The sequence below is a fragment of the Paramisgurnus dabryanus genome, chromosome 24 (genome assembly GCF_030506205.2).
Source record: "Paramisgurnus dabryanus chromosome 24, PD_genome_1.1, whole genome shotgun sequence".
In the NCBI taxonomy this organism is placed as follows: domain Eukaryota; kingdom Metazoa; phylum Chordata; class Actinopteri; order Cypriniformes; family Cobitidae; genus Paramisgurnus; species Paramisgurnus dabryanus.
In genome coordinates, this window is record NC_133360.1 from 27,314,575 (window position 1) to 27,341,583 (window position 27,009).

Genomic DNA, 27,009 nt, shown 5'->3' on the forward strand with positions numbered 1-27,009 from the left:
CACAATCCCATTTTGGGAGGTTCCCAAACTAACCCTTACTTATTAGGACGTTTAAGTAGTTTTTTACAAACATACCGTACAGAAAAACAATACTGATCTGCATATGGAAACAACTCATTGGCACTGATATGTTAAGATACGTCAGTACACTTTGTCTTCGAATGGACACTCCTACAAACTTTCAAAATGACCCTAATATTTCAGTCCAACATCTTTCAGACAAACACATTTTAGATTTTGGGATAAATGGCCTTGCTCTTTCAAACTTTATAACAGGAAACAAATTCTGACATTAGCCCTACAAAGTTTATCCATTCTTAACATAAGTAATACACATGGCTATACGGTGTTAAAATGGTGTTAATAACGGTGTTCTGTGGGTAATTGATGTGATTTTGCAAACAAAACAAACAAACCATGCACTCACACTAGTACAACATGGTAAACGTGCGAATCCAAGATGGCGTCGATACCGGAAGCTAGTGATTGTGGGTTTTAAAGTTTAAAATATAGTTTGTTTTCTTACAAAATTGCATTGATAAGCCACAAAACACATTTATTAACCGATTGTAGCCGTGTGGTTCACTTAAGTTAAGAATGGATGCCGTTTTGAGGGGCTCATAATGTTTTTACAACTTCTCAGTTGGTTCCCTCCGTTTCTAAAAGCCAATCAAATTTGGTTTAATCAAAACTTACATAAAATAAATTTTACCTTCGTTTTCCTCAGGGGTGGCATCGCCGGTAGGGTCGGAGTCGGTGGAGTCTGTTCTTGATTCCGTAGACATTCCGACGTCTGCAGAGTCCAAAACAAACCCATCCGCCGGACAAAATGATGGTTTGTCCTTTAGAACCTCGTCTAGCTCGTCGAAAAACGGACAGGTTACCCTTTCCATGCCAGACCTGCTATTGCTGTCCTTTGCCTTTCTGTATGCAAGCTTTAAGTACTTTATTTTACGTTGACACTGCTGCCACGACCGGTTGTGTCCACTTTCCACCATCTTCTGCAAAATCACCTCGAATACACGACGGTTTCGATAGGAATCTACGAGTTTTCGCTGCACCTCCTCTTCTGCCCACACAGAGATGAGGCACCTAGTCTCAATCGAACTCCATCCACGAGCATCCATTGCTTAGATTTCTGATTTTGATTTTAAAATAAACTTTCCGTTTGGCTACACAGAGTTTAAATGCTGTCTGACCCGGAAACACGTCCCACAATGATTACGCGTTAGGTCAGTAGGCGGGGACTAGGCGGTCTTTCGTAGCTGTTCGAACACATTCAACCACATATGCGTTCCACAACTCCAAAGCGATCCGATCGAAAGTGGTTTCGACTACCTCTGGATGTGGTTGAAAGTGGTCGAAAGTGGACGAGCTCAAAACGTTTTGAACACTGTTTACACCTGGCATTAACGTCGTCCACTTGCGATCCGATCGACGAAAACACATGTTAATGCCAAGTGTAAACAGGCTCTTTGTGTCCCAGCCGCTGCCTATGGAGAAAGAGAGTGAGCGACACGAAAAGGAACTGTGTGAAACCCAGCCTGTGAAGAGGACAAGAGCCTGAAGAGGCCGTTATTTTAAGTTCCCCTTTCCTCCCTCCCCTATCCATTATTTTAAGTAATTTAATAAAGTGTATTTTAATATTATGTTTACCTTGTATGTCTGGTCATTGGGGTGGCTTTGGGAACCTCCTCGAGGTGGAAAAAGGGGCGTGACCTTATTAACATCTGGGTCCACCCCTACCTGTGACAGATTTTGGCGTAGTCGGCAGGATTCCACTTCGAGTTGAGTAACCAAGGTCGCCCAATGACCGACAATGCGGGGCCCGTAGCCCAACCCGTGCCATGCCCGTCCGGTTTTTAAAGAGAGACCCTACACCATTTTTTTACCCGTCCCTATGAAGAGCCCGTTCTAGGGACTAGAACGGATTGACGGGGGAGGATGTCACAGGGTGACTTAGGGCGGAACCAAAAATGGAGAGGAGAGGTTCCGCCCGGACAGAATTTTTAAAAACACCGGTTTACTTCCTGGTTCTCCATGGAGACAAACGAAGCCAAATTCGCTACAGGTGCAACGAATTAGTCAAGTAAAGTGTGATTGGAGGTTGTCGGAGGATGAAGCACTTAAATAGCTCTGCAGGAACACAAAGAAAGGAGGACTGACACGGGGAAAGCTCCTTTGCCAAGGGCAAATTGAAGACACGCACCTTTTGAAGAGCCCGAAGGCTCTGTTGATCCGGGGATCGCTGGAAGCGAGCGGAAAGAAGACAGAGCCACAGGAGGCGAAAGAAAGGCAAGCTGTGGATCTTTTAAAGGAGCACCCCGAAGAGCTTGTGTGCTTAGTGTGTGTTGAAGTGCTGAGTTGTGCTCGTCCGGTACACCATTGTGGCTGTGGATACTCTCTCTCTTTCGTAGACTGAAGCGGATGTGCTGAGGATATAGTGAACCTTACAGGTTGAAGCACGATCGGATTACGTTATACATCGAGAGGAATAAAAGGGAGAGGAAACGTATTGTTGTTTACAACGTGAATAAACGCGGAAAGCTGTGAGTACTAGATCCTTTTATTGAAATGCATTGGAGACTGACCCGTGATTTTACTGAATACCTCCAGTAGAGGGAGGGTGGCCCTACCCCTGAAATAGCGTGGTGGGCGAGCCGAAGGGACCTCATTGAAGCAGCCACAGCAGCGAAGCAAAAAACTAGGCCGTATTACCATCGCCTAATTCGACCAAAGCGAAGTGGAGGAAGACGGGCGTCTTTTGTGTACACCTGAGTGTGGTGGGTGAGTCTTTGTGTTTGAGAAACTTTTCACGTTGAAGTGGTGCTGTGTATTGCGGTGGATTGCTTTGCAATTGCTGTGTGTGTCTTGTCAGTCATACCCCTGTATCACCCGTTTCGTCGAGGGAAGACGAAGAGGCTAACGGTCCAAGAGAGATCTGTCTAATATACGCTGTGAGTGTGCTTCAGGTGTAAAGTGACGGTGTGGGCCCCTGGAAACGGTTTCCCGTTTGAACATTGGCGGACTTTGGAGAGTGGCGGTGAAGAAACGAAGAGTTGGAAGTGTGTGAGTACAACTACGGGCTATTAGCATTGATATCTTACCTGTGTGATTTCCATTGTCGCAGAGCTATGGGCGAAGGAGTTCCGCCGCCCCGAGGTCTCTACACAAGGGCGCCCCTGTCCAGTGTTCGATCGCCCAACGGGTAGTGAGGAGAGGGCAGCGCTCGACCCGGTGAGACGGTGTGACGTTTCGCCCCTCTGCAGACCAACGAGCTCGCCGAGAGGGTTTGTCCCCGGCGCCATATAGGAACTACTGCCCATCTGACACATCGTGGATGCCAACTGTCGTAAGTCCGCCACCTCGCAAAATTATAGACTCACCCTCACAAGCCATTGATTTACAGAGACGGAGAAAGAGAGCGAGCACCAAGAAAACGAACTGTGGGAGACCTGTACTTACCGAGAGCTGTAAACAGCGAAGAGGTTGGAGAGCCATCCAAGTCAGAGTAATTGTGTCTTTGTGTCCCAGCTGCGGCCTGTGGAGAAAGAGAACGAGAGTGAGCACCAAGAAAACGAACTGTGGGAAACGTGTACTTACCAAGGGCTGTAAACAGCGAAGAGGTGAGAGAGCCATCCAAATCAAAGTAACTGTGTCTTTGTGTCTCGGCCACAGCCTGTGGAAAACGGAGAAAGGAGAGTGAACAAACGACAAAGAATTGAAAGAAAAGGAGGGCGCCACGGATAGCGGGGACAGGCAGGAGCCTGTTTCCTACGTCTCCCCCTTGGTCTCCAGTACCCCCTGGAACCCCCGTGCATCCCCCCCCCTTTTCTGGCAAACTTCTTGACCATAGCCTGCCTGGAAGGCAGAGCAAGAGTTTAGTTTTAATTGTCCCTTCCCCATTCCCAGTACATTTTAATTATTTAAACAAATAAAGATTGTTTTATACTTACCTGTCCTTGTTGTTGTCTGGTCATTGGGTTGGCTTTGGGGACCTCCTCGAGGTGGAAGTTGAGAAGGGGCGTGGCTTTAGCCTAGTAATAGCCAGCCCCTGGGCGTGACATAATCTTACACCTATGAGTCCAGCGATGACTTCTATGGCTCCTGTGCCTACTGTTGTATACTGGCTCTGATGAGCAGGAATGCCGGCATTCTCAAAGATTGAATTGGTGTAGAACCGGATCTAAAAATAGAGAAGTCAAATCAGTCCTGTTTTTATCTACGACAACATTATTGTCTTTTTCACACAACATTCACACCGCATCGATTCCTGACAGCTGCATTCCCGCATTGACCACAATGATGGTGATAAGTTGCCAGCGCACGGACGAATCCTTGAAGAGCTGTAATACTGAGACCGTCTTCACTGAGGTCAAAGTTCGCTGCTCTTCCTGCATCTCCTCCACCTCAGCCTGGATGTTACACTTAGCACGATACCACTTCAATGCTACGTCAAGCAGGACAGAAAAGCATCATAACACAAGAGAATCAGACGACAAGATCACATGATATCATATAATGACAGAGAATCAAATCACAGATTATGATATTTATTGATCTGCTCATTCACCAGGAACAAGGAGCATCTTTTAACAAAAAACAAACACAGGGTTGGTACAAAAAAAACATGATGTGCACAAGCAAAGCTTACACGTATTTATACAAGACAAGAACCGATGAATTAAATACCAACAAACAAAGAGACGGAGCAACACAGGAACAAGACGAAACAAGGCAGTAAAAGCACAGAAGACACAGACCAGGATGTCACAATCTTTGAATCTGAAAGTCTTTACCTGTGATTGTGGCATGAATGTTCTGCTTTTCTATCAAAAGATATCTTGGACTCTCTGGGAACCATGGCAAGAAGACGAGCTGTATGAATGTGGGCAATATGACAAGAGAGAGGAACAGAGGCCAGAACTCTTCCTGTGTGGAGACACCAGATCAAAAATACAACAACACTTTACAATAAAGTTCATATTAGTAAATACATCAACTAAAAATGAACAGCAGTTTTTAACACAAAAATACTTTTAAATGATTTCAGTAAAGGATTGAGGACTTTCAATCAAGACTCACCTTGCCTAAGATCTCATGAAGCCCCAGAACCTGAGCAATAAATACACCCAAACAGATGAAAATGCTGGGCATGAGTCCCAGGAATCCACGGAGATTCTTTGGAGCGATTTCTCCAAGAAACATGGACACCACGCTGAGAGATATCCCTACAACAGCACGACAGACAGAGGACACATCAGTAAAGCAGATAAATGCATGAAGAGACGTCACAACATAAGATTACTAATAGCACGAGAAATGCGAGGCAAAAGATTGTTTTTTAGCAAAAGATTGTACATTTTTAGGACATTGCTTTACCTGAATGTATTCCTGTAATGAAGCGACCGATAATAATCATTTCTGGTGAGCCACATAACCGACTGAAGCCCATCAACCCTCCACCTACAAACACCAGAACTGTGCTGCGTATCAGCGTCCCTTTCCTACAAATTAGACAAACACACAAAGTTGCTTTGGATAAAAGTGTCTTCCTATTACATGCATGTAAATATATTTTGTACACGTTTGAGATTGAATAAATGAGTCTTTAATAACTGTGATAAAGACCTTAACCTGTATGCATTTATTTCTAACATTAAACCATTAGCTTTTTATCTTTCATTACAAAAATAAATTAATTCTGGGATCTGAAGCTTCGTTTTCTACCTTCCAAATTTGGTAACCTGTATTCCTACTGTGAGAGAGCCCAGCAAGCCTCCAATGGCAAATATAGACACAGTGATTGAATAGAAAAGCGTAAGATGCTCTTCATCCACTCCTGACCCATAACGTCTCACAATGGTTTGGTTATAAAAGTCCTTAATGTACTAATGAAGAACAAGAACAATGAAAAACATCAACATTTATACTGAGGAGTTTTTCCTCTGAGAGCAAACAAACTCAAAATGTCTTGGCATTGCCGATAATGCTTGAACATCTCTTTTATTTCTTTCTATGTAGTCTGCCATCATGATATTAATTTATATTTTATAAAATGAATAATCTAAAAGTGAATTTAAATAATGTGATGATCAGTATTTGGTCCTGAGTCTAAACAGTGAGTCCTGTTACACAAAACAGTATTAGTTGCACTCATATTATTCATATTTAGGTCACTTACTAGCGCAGGAGAATTAACCACAGCCAGGTTATAACCATAAAGCAGAGAGCTTCCCAATGACGAGAGCAGCGCTACTGCCAACAGGGACAAGGTAAGATGCTGTTAAAAAAGTGACAAATAATCTTTCAACACTAAAAATAACATTCATTAAAGAGATTGTTTATCTAACAATTAAAAAAATATATTTTATTATCACCACACTAATCACCCCTATAGGGCTTTCTTTCTTGTAAACCAAATCTTTTTTTTTGTGAACAGTGCCTTTATCTTCGTAAACTTTGAGAGGAAATAAAGATTACTGAATGGATATATTCCTTTATATTTCTTGTATATTTAATATAACATAAAACAGTCTATTGCTGTTTAAGAGACAAACCTCTCTTGAGAAAAGTATACATTAAACCTAAATTAAAGCTACATACCCTTGTACATGTCCTGTTAGGATCTTTCAAAACCCCCTCTGCCATTTGTAGGACTGAATGTACAAATAAAACTAAAACAGCAAGCGGGTGTTGTGTATCCCATTAAACTTTTAGCTAGAAAAATCCCATTGCTGATTATTTGGGGAAGAAGGTGCGCTGTCTATGGTGGAGCTTTGCCCATTTAACACTGGTGAGGGAGAGATCCTGACTTATGAAGAGTTCAAAATGTTAAACCCACTGTCACATGCTAGCACTCGCATGATTTAACACTTTATTCACATTATATCCACTTGAACGAATGCTTGAGTAACCATTCAACATATGAGTGTTTGTTTCACGTTTAATTGATATAACATTTGTACAAGAATAAAGTAATATAATAAAATAATAAATATTAAACAAGGAAAAGTGAGCATCATTTATGAAACGAGAAAAAAAATCAATGTTAATAGTTTATTTTTAAGAGCTGCAAGGACCAGATGACTTTAATGTCCTGATATATAAAACCATGGTGTACTTTCTGTTTCACATGACTGTAAGTCACATTCTGTATGTTAACCATAACGAAAAAATGATCAATGCTATGCTGTATATACTGTATAGAGATGATAGAAATAAAGAACAAATGAGTGATTTATATCATTGATTTAAACTCATGTGGGAGAAGATAAATGAACACTAATGTTTCTGTTCTCACGTTTATTGTTTTATGACTGCAAACTCTTTTAAATCACTAAACCATTAGTTATGTGTATAAGAGAACAATAAGTGCTCTTTATTCTGTCATCTTTGCATCATGATCAGGGAAATACTTTTAAATCTGTTTATGTTATGAGTATAAATTAAGGCCAATAAATATTCATATTCATTTTCTCTATGGAAATGAATTAAAACAGTTAATTTGCTCTGTGACCTTTGACTTTATTAAAATAAGAGTTTTGTGTTCTGTTTGTGGCATCATCATATTAAACTGCCTCTGGCATCCTTTACTGGTCCTCACATGACTCTGTGCTGATGCTTCACTGTACAAACATCAGTATTTAGAAAAAGAAGTCTTGAATATCACAGATGTGTTTATACATTAATCCCAATCTGCATCAAGTACACTTAATAAACTGTTAGCGTGTCATGTATGATTTGTTTTGTTTTATATTTGAAGAAAGTTATTTTGAATCAGTGAATGACTGGAGTTGAGTTGTGTTCATGTGCTGTTTTTAGGTCAAATATGTTAAGTTCATATGACTCTCAGTGTTGAGTAATGTCTGTAAAATCAGGCAGCTTCTGTAAAGAATCAATTACTGTCTCACATGCTGGATTATTCATGCTAACAGAGTTCTTGCTTTAATCTATTTGCTTCACATTAAAGATGCTATTGGAAAATGCTATAAATGCATAAATTAAGTGAGATTTTTTTCCCCCAAGCCTATTTTCAGCCCAACAGATAATATCAGAGCGATATAACACAAGTAAAAAAGAAACAGAAATAGATATGCAGTGATCAGTATATTAAATCATTAATTTATTAAATCTCTTGAGGTAAAATTAACTCCACCGAAGGCTGCACGCGCCAGGCGTTGTTCTTAAAATGGCCGCTTGAGGGCGCTTAAGTGCTTATGTGCTTTGGTTGCTATACAAACATCCGCGGTTCCTTCTTATAAATATCAGATTTTGCAGATATTTTTTTTAATCAAATGCCTATTCATATTGTATGGAAGATATTTTTGGACTTAAATATTATTAAAACATTATATTAAATTACTTCATTTTCATTTTGAACGTGATAAAGCATCGGACCATTTCGATTTCATTTTCTATATAATCTTGAGGCAAGACTGACAATATTAAAATAAAAAGGCAAGCTTGAAAAGGAATCTGTAAATACATTTCTTATAAGGATTTTTATTCATGCCCAAGCTATAATAGGGACAAAATTAAATTGTAAAGTTCAGTTTTAATTTTATGTTCTCTTTTATTGGTTTTCATTTTGATTTTCGGTCAGGGGATAATCCGTAATTCGTTTGTAATTATAAAACGAAAATACCGTTTTTCTGTAGAAAGCAAATAACCGCTTGTGTCAGATTAAAAAAACGAAAAACCAATTAGAAAAAGCACGTTAATCCGTGTATCGTTCGTTCAATCAATTTTTCAAATTAAAAACAAAAATGATAAAACGAATAACGACCTGTTTTTCGATTTTTTGATTGTGCAATCAGATCAAAATACAAAATATGAATAACGGAATTAGGACAAATTTTAATTTTGATTTTTAATTTTATACCTTAGCAGACATGCCAATGAAATCATTTTAAACAGATCAAGTAGCCTACTATTGTGGTAACAGATTACAGCCATTTTAATAAGGTTGTGCATATAACAGAGCAATCATGCTCTCTTGTAAGTCTTATTCGCTTATTAAGGCCGACTTTTAAACTTTTGTCTGCTATTATTATTTATTTGGATATGGCACGGTCAGTGCCGGTCTTTCCTATACGCAAAGTACGCAATTTGCATAGGGCCCCGCACCACTAGAGGGCCCCCTTGATCTCAGAATTATTTAAAACCATTATATCAAAGAAAAATTATTATTATGTTTAATGAAAACAAGACGCTATAATTTAAATAATTTGCAAACTTCCGAATTTGTGCGGGTTTTTAAAAATACTTAATGATTTCTTAAAATCACTGATATGTACTCGGACAACATGCAGGCAGTTTCTCAATCCGAAGGCTGCAGCCTTCAGAGGTCACATTTGTAGGCTGCATATGCGTCATAAAAACGTATTTTAGAATATTAACAATTATAATGTTGACTATTATTCTTAGTTAATGGTTAATTGTTATATTATGCTTATGACTTGCAAATGAAATGCTTATTTAACTTAAATAAATCAGGCTTGATGACGTATGCAGCGCGCATATGCGACATGATCCGGAGGTTGCAGCCTTCAAATTTAGAAACGGCCGCGTGCATGACGCAGAAGAGTGATTTGGTAACGATGCGCATATTATATGCCCACCATTGATTTAAAACAAAGACAAAGCTATCCGTCTGGAGCAGAATAAAGGGAAAAAACGTGAAGCAAGGGAACAAGATAAAGGATTTGCGCGAGCAGATTAAGTCAATGTAAAGACACGCGTCCTAGCATGGGGCGATTCAAATGACGCGAATTGGGTGACGCAATTGCCGCGAAAACACGCGCTTTTCCTTTGAACTTCAAGAACGCGCTCTCGTGCAGGGTAATTTGACGAGAGAGAGAGAGAGAGAGAGAGAGAGAGAGAGAGAGAGAGAGAGAGAGAGAGAGAGAGAGAGAGAGAGAGAGAGAGAGAGAGAGAGAGAGAGAGAGAGAGAGAGAGAGAGAGAGAGAGAGAGAGAGGTAAGAATGGTGCCCACGTCGAGAAAACTTAATAGAAGACTTGAAATTTGTAAAGGATTAAAGTATATGTCACTCGTTTAATTACAGTATGTTAACTGGATAACACTGGATATAACTCATTGTATAGATAATAAAATAATGTATTTTGATTACACAAATCAAACCTAACTATATGATTGTAGCTGCTGACCAGCATAGGGAATCTCTATGGCTAATTTATAAGACATGTTGCTGATACAGTACTGTGTGTTGTACCTTATCTTGTTAATTGAGTCTTTTTGGGCATCTTATGCCTAGAATTATTCAAGGAGATTGATTCTTTTAACTTCCTTTAAAGTTTGATCAGTTGTGCATAATGACATGTGCAACAAATGGATATAGGGTGTCAAACTCATAGATTTGCAATATTTAAAATCAGACACTATTTTTAAAATATTTGGGGTCAACCTCTGTGACAGCTTTAAAGGGACACTTCACCCATTTGCATTAAGCTTTGTATAGTTAGAACTCCAGTCATGTTTTTGAATGGTCATGCATCATTTACTCAGTTGCCGCTGAGACAGGAGAAATACAGATTTCAGTGTTGCACATCCTTCTTTCAATGATGTAAAAATCATCATTTTGCATCATTGAAAGAAGGAAGTGCAATGTCTTTGTTGAGGGAATGAGACTACAAACACCCCTTTTCTCTGTAAAATAGGCACCAAATTCTAAATGTATGTTACATTTCGACTACAAATATAACACTTTCAATAAAGATTAATGTTTCTACGGGTAAAATGCTCCTTTTAAAGCTGAAACTTATCAAATCCTATCAGAGGTCCAGAATGTCATTGAAACACACCAGTGGCTTTGCTGTCATCAGTATTAAACATGTTACCCCTCGAAGTACCCCTCCCCACAGAGCCCCCCCCCACACATAACAAATCCCAATTTAACCCCTGTGTATTAACAGTATGTATTTATATGTAATTTAATTTGATTCATTACATTCATTTAGATCAGGTTAATTTTTTAGTGCTTCTCACAACACATTTTAAATCAAAACAACTTATCAGCAAATACATGTTTTCATGTTATAATCAGCAAGTTTATCAGTCAGGGTTTCAAAGTAATGTGCATATGGGAATATTATACAGCTATAAGATAATACACTATGTGGTTAGTTAACAACTAACTAACAGCAACATTGACTGGGTTTTACCCAGATAGCACAGGTACGTCTGTGAGATGTCTGGTAAAGATCTGGAGATCTGGAATACATCTGGTGTGTAAAAACATCTTATAAAGGAAAAGAGCTGCTTTACATACATTCTTAATCAAAAACGTCTTGCAGACATCTTCAATATGTCTATATGACATCTTTTAGGAGACGTCTCACAGACGTATTGCAGATGAGAAAACAATTTAAATAAGACATCTTGCAGATGTAAACGCAGACATCAAATAGACGTCTCCGAGATGTATGTGTGCTATGCTATAAGGGTCTGAATGCACTGACAGAGGGCCCCTCACAAAGCTTTGCTTAGGGCCCCCCAGCATCTAGGACCGGCACTGGGCACGGTGATAAAAAATATGTAGGCTATTGCCTTAAAAAATAAATGTTGCACAAAACTCTTCCACTACATGAAAGAAGATGTGGTTGCATTGCGATTTCACTGTTTGCAGCATATCGTGTAAAATGCCTATAAGGATTCTTGTGGTGCTGGATTAAATTTAAGTGTATAAATACGGCAGAGGTCGGAACTCTGGTCTTCCGTGACGGAACGAGCGGTCTGGGCTGGGTTTCCCGATAAAATTGAACTTAGCACTTAAGAGCAATTTCTACGAGCTACGTAATGAACGTTAGTTATTCTTTCACGTGCATTTCACAAAAATGCACTGAAATAAGATCACACACAGTGGCTGGCTATTCGTTTGTAAAGAGCTGAACTGTCGCCTATATCCTATAAAATGACTCTTAATTGTAGCACGCGCTTGTTAAAAGTTTAGCTAAATGATCTTCATCCAATGTGCAAGTAATAATATTGTTAATAATATTGTTTAATATTGTTCAATTACGAATTGCACGTTTACATAATTTATGCCATGTGAAATCATCTTTTCCATATTTAGTTAGCACTCATTCCATTGTGAATTGCCTTTTTAAGTTTATAATATTACTTATTTTTGCTACAGTATTATTGCTATATTAATATCTTATTCCTTTCTATGTAATGTTTATTTTACATTTATTTTACCAGCACAGATGTACACACTGTTCTATGAATACTATTAAATAAAGCACAACCTTTGGTCATTATTAACCTCACAATCAAAGAATGAATTATAAGAGCTTAACAATACAATGTCTTTAGTCTCCTTAAGTATTGCCTTCTACATTTAAAATAATAGATGAAAGGCACAACATCATCACAGTAGAGCTGTAGATCTACAACGATTTTTAAGTGCTTCTTAAGTTACGAGGCTTTTGGGAAATGCAGCCCGACATCTTTTGACAGCGTTGGCGTATCCGCACTTCTGATCACATGTACACCTGCAAGAATGTTTGAAATAGTTTGGCAGAAAATAGGCTAATATGGTTTTCGTTGCTTAAAATTTTGAGTGATATGCTTTGCCCTATTTAATGTAGGCTATGTTTCTCTGTTACATTTTGCATTTACCGTGAATGTTTTTTTTTTTTCAAATATGCCCTGTAAACCTGGCAATGTCTTTGCATCCCGATGATGCCACTAGTGCACCTTAAAAGAGAGCACATTCAGTCATCGTTGTCGTTTTTTTAATGCGATACGCTAAAACGTGTCTTTATAGGAACATTCTTTATAGGCTAAATGTCGGTTAAATAGTTAGTTCAGTTAAAAGTTATTTTTTACACAGCACTAGAAACAAACCTACGTTTTCCCTTTATTCATATTTTGCTAAAAACTAATGACAGACGTCGTAGGGAAAAAAAAGGTTGGAAAAAGCATTTAAGCGGTGAGTTAATTTTAAGTGGGTGCGGGAAGGAAAAAAACAATGTCGCGCAGACCTCTATTTTAAACCCTAGGTGTGTATGTGTGTGTCCTGAATAAATAATAATAAAAAAGAAATAACATTAAAAACTCGGACTGTTACCAAAATAGTACTTGTTCTGTTTAAAATTGTTTATTAGATATTAATATAGCAATGATACAAATAAAAAGTAATAATATAAACTTCAAAAGGCAATGCACAATGAGTACTAACTAAATATGGAAAAGATGATTTCACATAAATGATTAAAACGTGCAATTAGTCATTGAACAATATTATTAACAATATTACGTGCACATTGGGAGAAGATCATTAGGCTAAACTTTTATACTTTTTGTATAGAATAAGTCTTACAGGAGAGCATGATTGCTCTGTCATATGCACAACCTTATTAAAATGGCTGTAATCTGTTACCGCAATAGTAGGCCTACTTGATCTGTTTAAAATGATTTCATTGGCATATGTCTGCTAAGGTCATGGGCGGAAATCCCGGGGGGGTCGGGGGGGACAGGACCCCCCCTATCTGAGGGTTGTCCCCCCTAAATTATCATTAGAATATGTGTATTGAAAATAATTTAATGATTTATAATACTTAAACTAGTTGTGTAAGAAGTGAAACAATACAAATGCAAACGGAGCAACAACAAAAAAACGTTTTAAATATTTGGATTCCCCCTCCCTTGCCTCACAGTGGTTTGGTCCACTGCCCACGCCCCTTTTACCTCACCACCACACATTCCGGTGGTAGAGAAGTGTACGGAGCCGACGCGTTAATAAGCTATATACAATACAACGTTTCCCATCACTTATCAGTTTATCCTCATATGTTTTAAAACTGGACTATTTTGACATATAAACATGAACATATTTCGTTTTCTGAGAACAGAAGCAGATAAACGATCAAGAAAACATTTTTATGCATTCATGCAGAGGTGAGGCAGAGCTGAAAGTAACAAATTACATTTACTCACCTTGCTGTAACTGAGTTTTTGGTGTACTTTTACTTTGAGTAGTTTTTAAAATCTGTACTTTACTTTTACTTAAGTATGTTTAAAGTATTGTTGGTTACTTCGCTACATGTTAAATCATATCCGTTACTGAGTAAAAATAAATAAAAAAGTAAGGTGATAAAGACGCGCCACGGTCGGATGATTGATTGATGGGCGGGGGAACGCGCAAAAAGAACCATGGAGAGGGACGAGACAGGCGCAGGCTAATGCAGACCCTCAATTCAATTCTTACGAAAGAAACCCCTGGCCATTGACGCAAAGCGATTGTTTCATTCAGGTAGGGTTCATGCTCTTGAGTACGGAGTTTGAGAATTGCCGACCGTGTTTAACCGCTAATTTGCACGATGCATTTTTAATACATGCGCATTATCTTCCGAGGTCTAGCAGCTTCGCGTCAAGTCAAACAACTTGAGAACGTCCTCGAGAATGCGCAGATCATTAGACATTGCAGAGAGAGAGAGAGCGCGAGAGAGATAGATTGAAAGACATCAGGTACACAGGTCTGGGAGCTAATAAACGTGTAAAGGATGTATAGTGTATAGCCATGGCACTCATCTCATTATATGTTCATTTATGTATATAGTTTAATAACAATGTATGTTACCAGCAATACATCAATTACAACCTTCATATAATGATTGTATTTACTAGCTGCTGACCTCATATTATTTTTGCTTCAAAAGTGCATAACTCACCTGTAAAAATCATTAAATAATTCCATAAATGTTTCTTAGTTATAAAAAGCTTTTTATTTTATTAACATTTGTTATTGCACTTTAATTGTAGAGATGTTTACAATTAAAAACATAGTTTGAGATGTATATATCCTTCCTTTGTGAACTATACTAGAAACCTCTCCCCGCTGTAAAAAAGTAACTCTTAAAATTAAAATGACTTTTTACTTGAGTAGATTTTTAGACCAGTAACTTTACTTTTACTTAAGTAAAATATTATTAAAGTAACTTTACTTTTACTTAAGTAACATATTATTAAAGTAACTTTACTATTACTTAAGTAGAAAATTGTATTACTCTTTTCACCTCTGCATTCATATGTATTAAAATTAAATTTGCGTCCGTTCATAGAGAAAGAGAAACGTTTTCTATCTGTACCCATTTCCTTGCAAGTACAATTTTGCCTGTATTATTGGTGTCCCCTTCAAAAATTGTTCTTGAAAAATTTTATGTTTATTGTCCCCCCCAACATTTAGATGAGATTTTCGCCCCTGGCTAAGGTATAAAATTAAAAATCAAAATTAAAATTTGTCCTAATCCCGTTATTCATATTTTGTATTTTGATCTGAATGCACAATCAAAAAATCGAAAAACAAGTCGTTATTCGTTTTATCATTTTTGTTTTTAATTTGAAAAATCGATTGAACGAACGATACACGGATTCCGTTTTTAGTTTTTGTCGATTATTTTATCATTATTCCTTTTTAAACAAAGAATAAAAGAGAGTCTTTGAACTTCAGTCAATTCGTTTTTTCGTTTATAAACCAAAAACAGAAGTCACGTGGTCTATTCCTTTTTTGAAAGCGAAAGTAAAACCAGTTTCAAAATAAAAGTCACTATAGTTCGCGAGGTGATTGTAGACTAAAACTGAACTAATATAACGTTTTTTTTTTTAGTACAACTAAAGTAGCACTGGGTGTGAAAAAACATACAAAAAAATAACAACTCTGGCTGTTAGGGAGAATTAAACATTGGTAAAAGCATTGGTGATCTTTAACTTTAGATTTAGACAAGTGAACTCATTTTATATGTAGCTTAGGATAGCAGGTAGCCTAATTATTTATAAGTTTATATTATTTAATTCTCATTTTAGTTTTGTAACATATTTATAGCTCTTCTTGCTATGTGGAAGCTCAACCAGCAGAGGTCACTCTACCCCCTTCTGTTTGAAGGGTGTGCAGAACTTCACCTGCCTTCCAGCTCCTCTTTCTATGGCACTATAGCTGCTAAAAACTCTCAGCATCCACCATCTACTGTTACCCCTTCTGTGTCAAAACAAAACTCTTCCAAAACAAATCTATAAAGTTGTATACTTTTTATTTTCCTTTGCATTTTTCTCCAGTGTAATATACTTATTATGTTGGTAAAGTAGATTAAATATTTTTATGCAGCTTGTAGTTCTGATTAGTTATGTAAACCTGTGTGTGAAACCTAGCCTTACTCAGTCAAAAATGATCTCTAGCTCTGGGACTTTCAGATCTTTTAGTGCTTTTTTGAGTTTAATGTTTGATGAACCACCAGGGAAAGGCAGTGCTCTGTACTCTTGGTACTTGTGTAAAGTAAAATAAAAGTGAAGTTAAATCATTTAGTTTTTCTCCCTGGTACTCGTGTCAGAGCCTCCCAGAGTTCCCCCAATACCTGGAGGATGTGAGCCGGTGCACTGTGTGCAGGGTTTAAGGACTAAGACTGGACCCAGTCACCTAACATCACTCTCTCTTCAAATAAATGCTGGACTGGCAGGACAAAGCAGCACACCACTCCTTCCTCCGACACCAAAAAAAGGGCCTTGTTGTCCCTTTTCAGAAATTTACATCAGTCATAGGATAATTAATCATGCTAATGATTGGAAGTCTTTGCCGTTCACATGATATATAACTATAAAAATATAGTTTAAAAAAAGGAAAAAAAAATTTATATTAAAGAGAAGAGTTCACACCACAACTAAAGATAAAGTTACAATGAACGATATCGTTGAGATCACTTTCTGATAAATTTTTTTCCCAACTGATTAACGATAAACCATTGACAGCCAATAAAATCTATTATTTCAAGTGCACGCGCATTTGAATGACAGATGACACTAAGGAGAAGCTGAGTTCCATTACATAAAATTACCGCGTGAAAGAATTAGCATAAAGTTATAGTATGTTGCGTGTGTGATATAAATGTAGCCTATATAGTTATAATGTGAACGTGACTAAAGACTTTTCTCAGTAAGGAGCAACAAAATAGAAAAATGTAGCCTATCAATTCCTAGTTTTCTTTTTTCATTTCATAAATCGAAACGATAAATGAAAATACAACTGGTTGATCGTTTTCCATTTTTGATTTTAAAACGGATATGGAATGGATGGAAGATACCCAGGGGCACGTTCAAGCTCACACAGGTGCAACATTTTGCTACGGTTTCCGGGTTGAACGACATATTTCCTAGAAACGGTGTGCAACAGGTTTTAGATGCATTTTCTCTTGTTTGTGGGTGTGTCAGAAATGTCGGCATAATCAGCGGCAAGATGTATAAAACCACGCGGTAGTAAAGAGACAGCTCGCAAAATGGGTTCAAGTTGGAAAGTTGTCTTTCATTCTGGACAGTAAGGTCAGTGACTGTAACATAGAGGGTATTTTACAGTACTGTATTAAACACACATTTATAATGATTTCATCAGGCTTCAGAAACATTTTAAAAAGAACACAACGAATGGCCTCTCAGCTACCGTAGTTGCAACTCTTGCGTCATCACAACAGAGTGTTCAACGCATCACTGTTTCTGTTAAATAAACGTTGTGCAACGTTTTGTCGGGGCAGATTTTCCCCTGACCCTGCAGGCACCATCTCGTGATCATCCACCATCGAGACTTTTGTTAAAGAGTTACTAAGGTAAAATTAAAACAGCTTTTATAATGTTTATTTTTACAATTAAGCTGACGTTGACAATTAAAATTTTCCTAAAGGTTTAGCTCACTGACCATTTACTGATAACTAGATATATATACACTTTTCTGGGGAGGTTGCTAGCTAGTTCTAGATATTTTTTCCAAATGGCTATGTTAACATGCACAAAATTTGTCAATCCGATTAAATTTAATATGATTGAAGGTTACCACGATACAGTTTACATGCACCCTAAACATTGCAATCTGATTTAAATGTTCGTTTACATGTACATTATAGAATCCGAACTGAACGTCTGCGCAAGCAAAGCCAGGGTTGCCAGACTCACGTTTCAAAACCATCCGACTGGACGTTCAAAAATAGCCGAAAAGCATCACAATGACTATTCACAGCCCAAATACCAATAACTTTTCAACTAAATCATTTAATCTTTAACCCGCTGAAAAAAAACAACTGGTGGAAATAGTTTAAACAGTATCCCAAAACTAAACTCGAAAAAAGCAGAGGACTTGTCAACGCTACGCTCGCGACAGCATCTCTCGTTGGAGTTCACGCTTTACTCTGTATAAAAGTCAAAACTGAGTTGTTCTTAAGAAGTTTTCCGATATAGGTAATGAAAACAAACTTTTCAAAAGTCACAACGCTATTTTATTGCTTTAAGTAGTCTAATGTTTTAAAAGTATACACAAACGCTGCAGAATTTAGTACAGAGCGTGACCCCATTAATGTGTTGTTGTTGCGTGTTTCTGTGACGAGATTCATAAATATAATACGTGAACTTGGAGCGCAAATGTTCTGCACATGTGCACAACGTATTTTTGCATCCGATTGAGAAAGTAACGGTCAAACTAACATTGTGTTTTTTATCAGCAATAAGAAAAGTTCTTCTTTAATGTTTTGTAGCTGGTATATGTGAGTTTCTACAAAGAGAAATCATGAACTTCAGACTCTCATCACTGATCCTGCTGTTACACATTCAAGGTATGAAACACAGTTTGTTGTTATACTGAAATACTTCAATTCATTATAGATTTGTTAAAAGTATGTCAGATTTTAAACTAGTTTAGTCTAATTTAATTTACATCGCTGTACTCCAAAGGCTGGATTCTCCTTTTGGATCAGTCTCTAAAATGTTTAATGTGAGTTTGTGTATTTAAAACCGAACTTAGAGATTTGTGTTTGAGAACAAAATTGATGAATCAGGGTTCATATCCTTACAGGACTGTCTGAATCTCTTATCTCGCTCTGTAATTTTAATGAAGTTACATACAGTAAACTACAAATATTAATAATGTTGCCGTTTCTTCTTCAGGGTTCCTTACATTGGATAACTTTAATGTAACCTGTAATAAACAGAATATTTGTGCTCTGAGGGGGGGAGACGTGACAGTGAAGTGCTTTTACTCAAACATCAACATCACAACTGGGTTTTGGTTCAGTCAGAAACAGAGAACAAACTGGAGAAACAAAGATGAACCTGAAGATTTGACTGTAGATTCAGATTACTCAGGACGAGTGGATCAGGGGAGCACTGAAAACTACTCAATACTCACAATAACAGATCTGAGAGAGAGAGACAGTGGAGAATATCAGCTCATGATCATTATGAAGGATGGAGTTAAACATCTCAGCTCAGTCACAGTCAATCTAACAGTCTCAGGTACATTTACATTCTCATCAGTCCAGTTAAACTCTTTTCATTTCTCATCTAATGTAAGGTTTTGATTATTTAGTTTTACAGGTGAAGATGAATCCTGGACCTAGAGGACTACGAGTAAAACTGAGCTGTGATTCCTCCTGCCCTTTGACATCTGAATATTATTACGACTGGTACAAGAATGGAAAATATGGCCAAAATAGACATGGCCAAAGCATATTTGTGCCATCCAGTGGAAACACTGACAGTTATTCCTGCTCTAAGTCTCGTTCAGAGTACTCTTCACCTGTGTGTGAGTCTGACATTTATAAAATATTTAAATTAAAATGGAAGAACAAATTTTGTAATTTTCTTGTTGATTCATATACAGTATGAGTGTGTTTGTAATTGATTGTGAATGTTACAGCAGTATTTTGTGACTCTTTCAGGTGTTTCTAACAGTAGCTGTTGGCGTGTGACTTACACCTCTACAAGAGTTTGTGCTTTAGTGGGATCAACAGTAGATATTCACTCTTCATACTCACATCCCACTGGAGATACAGCAGAGAAAACATCTTGGTATTACATTCATAGTGGGAAACTTAGTAATCTGCGTGAGGATCATCAGTTTGCTGGTCATGTGGAGTTTGTGGGAAACACACTGAGAATAAAAAATGCCAGCATGAGTGACACTGGACGATATCACTTCAACATCTTCACTACCACATCAGATCAAATTTCTAGTTATCCTGCAGTCTCTCTTACTGTTACAGGTAACTGCTCATAATAAACTCTCTGTAGTGCAGCACTCATTATACTGAAGCATTATAGCTCGAGTAGAAGTCTGATATCAACACAACTGTGATTAGAGGTTTAGGTAATGCTTTATCAATCGAGCTAAATCAAAAATATGAGGCCCAACTTGGAAAATTAGTTTATGTGAACTCTGTTATATGAAATCTCAGGTACACAGGTGAGAAGCAGCCCAGACCCTGTGATAGATGGAGAAAAAGTGATATTAAGCTGTTCAACCAATTGCACTCTGGATAACAAACATACTTACATCTGGTATAAGAATGGACAACAGGTAACAGATGGATTGACTTTATTAAACAAGCTGTACCTGGACTCAATCAACAGTGAGGAGCTACAAGAGTATTCCTGTACTGTAAGAGGTAACACAACATGTCATCATACATCTGACTTTACTGTTACACTGTAAAAAATAAACAGTTGGATCAACTTAAAAAATAACTTCAGTTGGTAATACCTAAAAAATTTAGTTGTTTCTTATTGTGAAATTCAAGTGAAAGTTTAAAGAGCACCTATTATGCTAATAAATTAGCACGTTAGCACGTTATTGTAATATCATGTTATCAATACATACATGTTATTAAAACTTGAACTAATGCATTGTGAGTCTTATAAATTGCTTACATACCTCACCGAATTCTCCCTGTCTGGAAAACTCTCGGATTTAGTTCCTGTCTCCGCCTCCCAAAATGTCTAGTGTACTCGGATTGGTCAGATGACTACTCAACTGTTATTGGTCAACTGGGTTCGGCGTGTGTTTGAAAGGTTACGCCCCGACTACGCGTGAGTTTTCCGGTTCTGACTGAGAGTCACAGGCAACGTAAACAAGCGCTATATTTCTCTATAAACGATGGTGTCTGTACTGCCTTACCACTTCGAGCTCGATCCAGAGAGTTCAGAAGGCCGTTACGATATAAACGATCTCCGTCAATGAACGCAATTGGATTTAACTTTTTTAGGTGTCCTTAGCTCTGCCAGAATGCTAAGCGAAGAAGAAAATGTGTTGCAAAGACATCCAAAAGGTAATTATAACGTACTACATAACTATATAGAAACACCAAATGTAGCACATAGAAAGTATTTGTTGAAATGATTATAAAACGATTTCACTTGGTAATTTCTACATTATTTTACTCTAGTAAAATTTATTATAAAAGACTGCTTACATACTATATCACTGTGCAAACTATATGGAAACACCAAATGTAGCACATAGAAAGTATTTGTTGAAATGATTATAAAACTATTTCACTTGTTAACATTATTTTACTATAGTAAACTTTATTATAAAAGACTGCTTACATACTATTTTACTGTGCAAACTATATGGAAACACCAAATGTAGCACAAAGAAAGTATTAATTGAAATGAATGTTCTACATTATTTCACTATGGTAAACTTTATTATGAAAGACTGCTTACTTATAAGTGCTATGTTTTTACTTATTAGGTTTTAAGGAGAATGCAACAGGTTCCAGGGCCTCTTACCTGCGTGATTCATCATCCAGGTTTTGCACAAATTGTCTAAATCCCTACACACAGAACATTTATTGTACCGACTATAAGCCTTTGAGGCGCAGGACTAGAGTAAGTTTTATTACATTTTTAAACCAATAACACTAAAGTATCATTATAGTAACAAAGTACCCAAAAGATCAAAAGATGTAACTTTAAAGAAAATATAGTAGTCAGTCAAAAGTTTTTTATTTATTACAAATATATATTTAAATGTTAAACAATATACAAATAAACATACTTTAGTAACCATATTGTGCTCTTGTTTCAAAAATTGTTCAATTCATTTCTTACAGCTATCTATTCAGATAAATGGCATATCAAAGCTTTGTAAGCTGGTGCTATTTAAGACGACACTACACTATAAGGTTATCATCCTGTCGTGTGTTGTTCTCCAGATAAGCTTGGAGCTTCCTGATCAGACTCGTCAGAATGTTGGCTTTCGACGACCCCTGCACTGAAGATGGCATGCAATCACGTCCTCCTTTGAAGGTCTCTCAAACTGTGATGCCAGGTCCATTGGAATCAGGGTTTCCTTCAGCTTATCTTCAAATACCTCATCAAACACAAGCCTGATCACATCATCCACATAACTGTACAAATATTGCAGTCAATAAATATTTTGTTTTGATCATTTATTTCCCTGCTTCATACATTAAGTTTTTATTTATGAATATATTTGAAATAAAAACATTACTGCTTACAGTATGTCACTTGTGTGTTTTGGGAACATAGCCTTGTACTTTCCCTCTCCTGCTTTTGTTAAGGCTTGGTGACATTGTAATGGATTTATTGCTACATCAAGCAATACATTTATTGTAAAAGTAAATACTACTTTATTTAACACAGTTACTAAAATACTTAAATACCTGCACAGCATTCCAATAAATGGGAAAATCTAATTTTTTGCTGCAAATCTGAAATCTCAGGCTACGGACGGCAAAGGCATCCACTGATGATGGTGATGGAAACATTGTGAAACGATGCTACTGCCTGGATTCCTATGATTATGCAGAGAAAAAAAACTTTGTCATCATCAGTTATACATCTAAGACTGGTAGTGGTTTCACTAGCTAAATACATCATATGTGTTACACACCTTTGCTCCTCATATGCCAGTCTGACTCATTGTACTGTGTGTAATGATGTTGCATGTTTGCATACAGTGTAGAAGGATGCGTCCAGCTGCGAATCTAGGATATAGACAAATAAAACAAACATGTATTCAGTCAAAAAGACATATTATAACAATAGAGTACAACGACTATAACTCATTAGACTATTCATTAAAACGTTAATGTATTACATATTACATGGCCCAACATTAGCAACACACATTACGTGTTTACTTCGTTTCAAAATCTAAGAAAGCTTCAAGTAAATACAACAGTAAAATACATATAACTTTAAACAAATCATCTGTACTTAGAGTTTCTTGAGTTTGATCATGAGAACAAATTTTACCTGTAACAGTTTAGCTGGTAACTTAGCAAGTTTGTAAACATGTCTAAACCAACATCGATAAAACGATAGTCTGCATAATTCAACATACACGTGTGTAAATATGGTACGTTGTTTATGAAATACAGTATTACAACACAAAACAATTAGCTTGCAAGCTTAGCTCTACACGCACATTATATTAATCTCCGGTTACCGGTTACGTAACTTACAGTAAAAGGCAAATAATAAACGTGAATACTTACAGCCTGTAATCCAGAAGTGCACGGTAATCCAACTTTCAGGAGGAGACGTCGCGCAAATCCAGCTTCGGTTCATGAGAAGCAGTTATTGTGAAAACTCTGTGAACAACTTCTGACTGGATTTTTCCGGAACCATATTAAACCTGATGTCCTCTGTGGAAGTCCATAAAGTGCTATTTTGCCCTCGCATCTAAAGAGACAGCGTCTACTCGAGAGATTTAATCGCTTAAATGATGAAACAAGAGTTTGCAAACAGAGTCAAAGCAGGGACTCCCAACCTCCGCCATTTTAGCTCTCTTCTGACTCGGCGCTCCCCACCCTCGTCTTTGAGGGCGTACCCAAGCGAAGCAGAGAGGGCTGAACTATGATAATGTTGGTCTTATCTACGTCACTAATCCCAGGGAGTAAACTGTTGCCTACAATCCGAGTGTTTTTTGTAGTCCTCGAACGTTAGAGACGATAACTCGCGTCATCGTTTTCTTTGAGGTATGTACTTTTTGAATATCGTTAGCATGTACTAATACACACTTACACACAAAAGGATGTTTAAAAATGTGTATCTCATAATAGGTGCTCTTTAAGTTGAACAAAACTAGTTTTAGTTACCAACTGAAGTAACTCTTTAAAGCTACGGTCGGCAACTCTGGAGGATTGAGATGATTTCGAATGTTTTCAATTTTTATGCCCCTCCCACACTACCACCGAGCAACCTCATATCGAGCTCGTCCTCAGCAGTGCGTGTTTAAGCATCCTTGATTACTTACATAACACTCAGAAATACAATAAATGGTTTATAAAGCACAATTACCTGTCAAGAAGAAATGTGGCAAGCTCTGCATCCAGCTTGAACCCTTTTAAAGCTCATAGATCCCTCCACCTTTCAAATGCTGGTCCGATATTGATCCTAGTTTTATTACAGGCACGGTCGCTTTTTATCTTCGTTTCCTTCTTTTCCTTGGTTGTTTTCTTTTCATTTGTTGTTTTCCTAGCTCTGGTTGTTAGCCAAGGAATCGGAAGTTTGTTAGTGAATGTTCTCTCCGCCATCACGCTGTGTTCAATCCAAGGTGGATGCATGTGATATTAGGCTTGTTCGACTTCAAGCAGCACCACCATGACGTCATCGCTGAGCTACTTTCAGTCTCACTGTGCAGCACTCATAGCTGATCATTAATATTGAAGTGAGATGCTACAAAATTACAGAAATGTTCAAGTACAAGTACAAGAAATCTTAGTTAAATATTGCCTAATAAATCAAATAAGTCACTGGCGCAGCTTCTGCAGGTTTCAAGTTCAGGTGCCGGTGTGCCGCGTTGTTTTGTGTACCATCATTACTGGGGAAACCCCTAAAAAAGAAGATGAGGTGGAATTACTATTTTCTGACGCAAGTTGTACTTTACATGTACTAACACAACCAAAAGTGAAAGTGTTTTAGCGCTGCCAGTGGCACTGAACGTCATAGCGCATCACTCAGAACTTTTGTGTTATTTTGAAAATATGCACACAGCTGTGATGATGGTTATTTGCTGAGTAGCGCTGTGATAACGGCTGCAGTGAGACTGAAATCTGAGAATCACAGAAAAGTCAAATTCTGAATCTTCTGCCTTTTCTGAATATAACTGAGTTTGTGTCTTTTTTTCAGATCCAATGGACAAAACAAATGCTTAAACACATAAAACTGTAGGATACTGATTAAAACAAGGCTTGGCTTTCTGAAGGTTTGCTACTGTAAATGTTTTAATAAAGCTTTTTGGTACCTGCCTTTCTGAGATATTTTTCCACATATTATATTTGTATTAAGACATTCATAATCGTCAGATAAATGTTATCTTTTGAATATATTTCTCTGCTTTCTGTTTTGACTGCAGTATGTGGTAACACTTTCTATAAAGTCTGTGTTTATAATGCATTATTGCAGTTATATTCCCTTATAATAAACATTATTATACTGTATGTTGTATTGTCTAATAAATAATAATTACAACAGTTACAATACATTATTTGTGGTTGTACCATTTATGAGTATGATGATTTATAACACATGACGAACTCCATATTGTTATCTTGTATTATAAGTACACGATGTCATGTATTTTAAATTTCATATATTTGCATTGTATAATTGTCACTTGACCTAAGCAGTAAATAAACCATAAGTCTTCTCATAAACATCCACAATGCTTTACATACAAATAACTGAAACAAACAGAAAGCTACAGATTGGGCTTTAATGTTCTTTAAAAGGAAACGTGTCAGAAATGTCCAACATATGTTTATTACCAGCCTTACTCCTCTATAGTGGGTAAATATTTATCCCCAATCATTAAAATGGCACTCATAATACTGGCAAAGGCTTTAGTGGATCTTTTGTAGAGCATCGATGAGCAGTGTACTGGCAATGTCTTGTAATCTCAACTATATCTTTAGTCAAACCTGGCCAGAAAAAAATGCTTACTAATTCTGTGACACATTTTGAGTCGTCCCAGATGACCTGCCCAAAGTTTAGATTGTCCCATTGTTAAACCTGTCCTCCATACACTAAAAGAAAGAACCATTTGCTGATTTCGATACAGAAGATTATTATGACAAAAAGTATGGTAACACTTTATTTTACGACCCGCAAAGTACCGCGTAATTAAACCGAATTTACAGCGTACCTATTTGTAACAACAGAGTACCTCTACAGTACGTACTTGTAGTTATAAGGGAATAATATTTTAAGTTTGGGGTAATAAGGGGGTAAGAATATATGGAAAATTATTCTCTAAGTATTTCATAACTACAGGGTACCTATTGTAATATTACGTGGTATGTATGACTTACGTCTATGGGTAATATGGTCTATGTGTAATAGGTTTTTTTTTCATATTTGCTACTTACCTGATGAAGTGTTTTGTATAGCCTACAGTTGATGTCTACAAGCCACGTCGGCAAATAAAATATAACACACAATAAAAATAATAGCACCTTGAACCTCTTTGATCTGTATATGTATACAGGAGTTACCAGGTAACTCTTATATTTGCGGGCTGTAAATTGAAGTGGGGCTTATTCCCCGATTGTTCTGTGTATGTACCAGGTAACTCTTATATTTGCGGGCTGTAAATTGAAGTGGGGCTTATTCCCCGCTTGTTCTGTGTATGTACCAGGTAACTCTCATATTTGCGGGCTGTAAACTAAAGTGGTGCTTTGTTCACCTCTTGTTAATAAATGTTATAGGGTAAATACCATAAACATACAGAATATTGTTATTTTTATTTTAAAACAACATATTTCAAAACATCTTTAAAACACTATAATTAAGCCAACACTTAATGTTTATTATCACATAACTTTTATTTAAAATAAAAAGTCATGACAATTTTTCATTGTTTTTGCGGCTTGGCTTCCTCTGTTGGTGTTCTTGTCCACTCGGATGATGAGTTGATGTCGTCTCACAAATGCTGTTCTGCATTACATATAAAAAACATAAATGAAAGCCTTCAGTAAATGTTTCTTCACTGTGCCTTGACAGAAACAGAGTTTTCTAAGCCAGTTACGTTTATAAATTTTAGGCTTACTTATGTGCTAGCTAACCTGCTACCGTTAGCTAGCAACTTTCTTGAAAAACATTGTTTGAAATGCGTGAGTCATGTATTAACAAAACCAGTCACCTTATCCAGCATGCGGAACCTGCTAACATCACTCGCAGCTGTACTCCACAGTGTAGAACGTTTT

General features: G+C 37.2%; 2 protein-coding genes across 6 annotated transcripts in view; one reads left to right on the forward strand and one right to left on the reverse strand.

Annotated features, from left to right (window-relative positions):
- Window positions 1-4,095: 4,095 nt before the first annotated feature.
- The window catches only part of LOC135741239 (solute carrier family 2, facilitated glucose transporter member 5-like), a 179,142-nt gene continuing 156,228 nt past the window's right edge, over window positions 4,096-27,009 (reverse strand). Inside the window, exons 1-8 of one of the 3 annotated variants that reach the window (XM_065259896.2) lie at window positions 6,607-6,890; window positions 6,393-6,460; window positions 6,185-6,283; window positions 5,731-5,891; window positions 5,383-5,507; window positions 5,086-5,231; window positions 4,800-4,932; window positions 4,096-4,450 (exon numbers count right to left, since the gene is read on the reverse strand). In XM_065259896.2, the coding sequence (XP_065115968.1) occupies window positions 4,257-4,450; window positions 4,800-4,932; window positions 5,086-5,231; window positions 5,383-5,507; window positions 5,731-5,891; window positions 6,185-6,283; window positions 6,393-6,460; window positions 6,607-6,616 (936 nt within the window). In that variant the 5' untranslated portion in view covers window positions 6,617-6,890 and the 3' untranslated portion in view covers window positions 4,096-4,256. Of the gene's footprint in view, window positions 4,451-4,799; window positions 4,933-5,085; window positions 5,232-5,382; window positions 5,508-5,730; window positions 5,892-6,184; window positions 6,284-6,392; window positions 6,461-6,606; window positions 6,891-27,009 lie in introns of those variants that run through there. The other 2 variants (XM_065259897.2, XM_073813502.1) reach the window with 2 other exon arrangements.
- On the forward strand, window positions 17,465-25,287 carry LOC135741094 (uncharacterized). 3 transcript variants are annotated; one of them, XM_065259755.2, is made up of 7 exons: window positions 17,465-17,613; window positions 18,532-18,609; window positions 18,941-19,288; window positions 19,362-19,577; window positions 19,714-20,037; window positions 20,230-20,439; window positions 24,935-25,287. In XM_065259755.2, the coding sequence occupies exons 2-7, from the start codon at window positions 18,564-18,566 to the stop codon at window positions 24,958-24,960; spliced, it is 1,170 nt and encodes a 389-aa protein (XP_065115827.1). In that variant the 5' UTR covers window positions 17,465-17,613; window positions 18,532-18,563; the 3' UTR covers window positions 24,961-25,287. The 3 variants fall into 3 exon arrangements, with proteins under 3 accessions (XP_065115827.1, XP_065115830.1, XP_065115829.1); XM_065259758.2 differs by lacking the exon at window positions 24,935-25,287 and adding an exon at window positions 21,991-22,295; XM_065259757.2 differs by lacking the exon at window positions 17,465-17,613 and adding an exon at window positions 18,124-18,238.

Coding starts and splice junctions, on each gene's coding strand:
- LOC135741094 (XM_065259755.2), top strand. CDS start 18,564: ATGAACTTCAGACTCTCATCACTGATCCTGCTGTTACACATTCAAG. Junction 19,289..19,361: donor AGTCAATCTAACAGTCTCAG/GTACATTTACAT, acceptor TTGATTATTTAG/TTTTACAGGTGAAGATGAAT. Junction 20,440..24,934: donor GTATTCCTGTACTGTAAGAG/GTAACACAACAT, acceptor TCTTTTTTTCAG/ATCCAATGGACAAAACAAAT.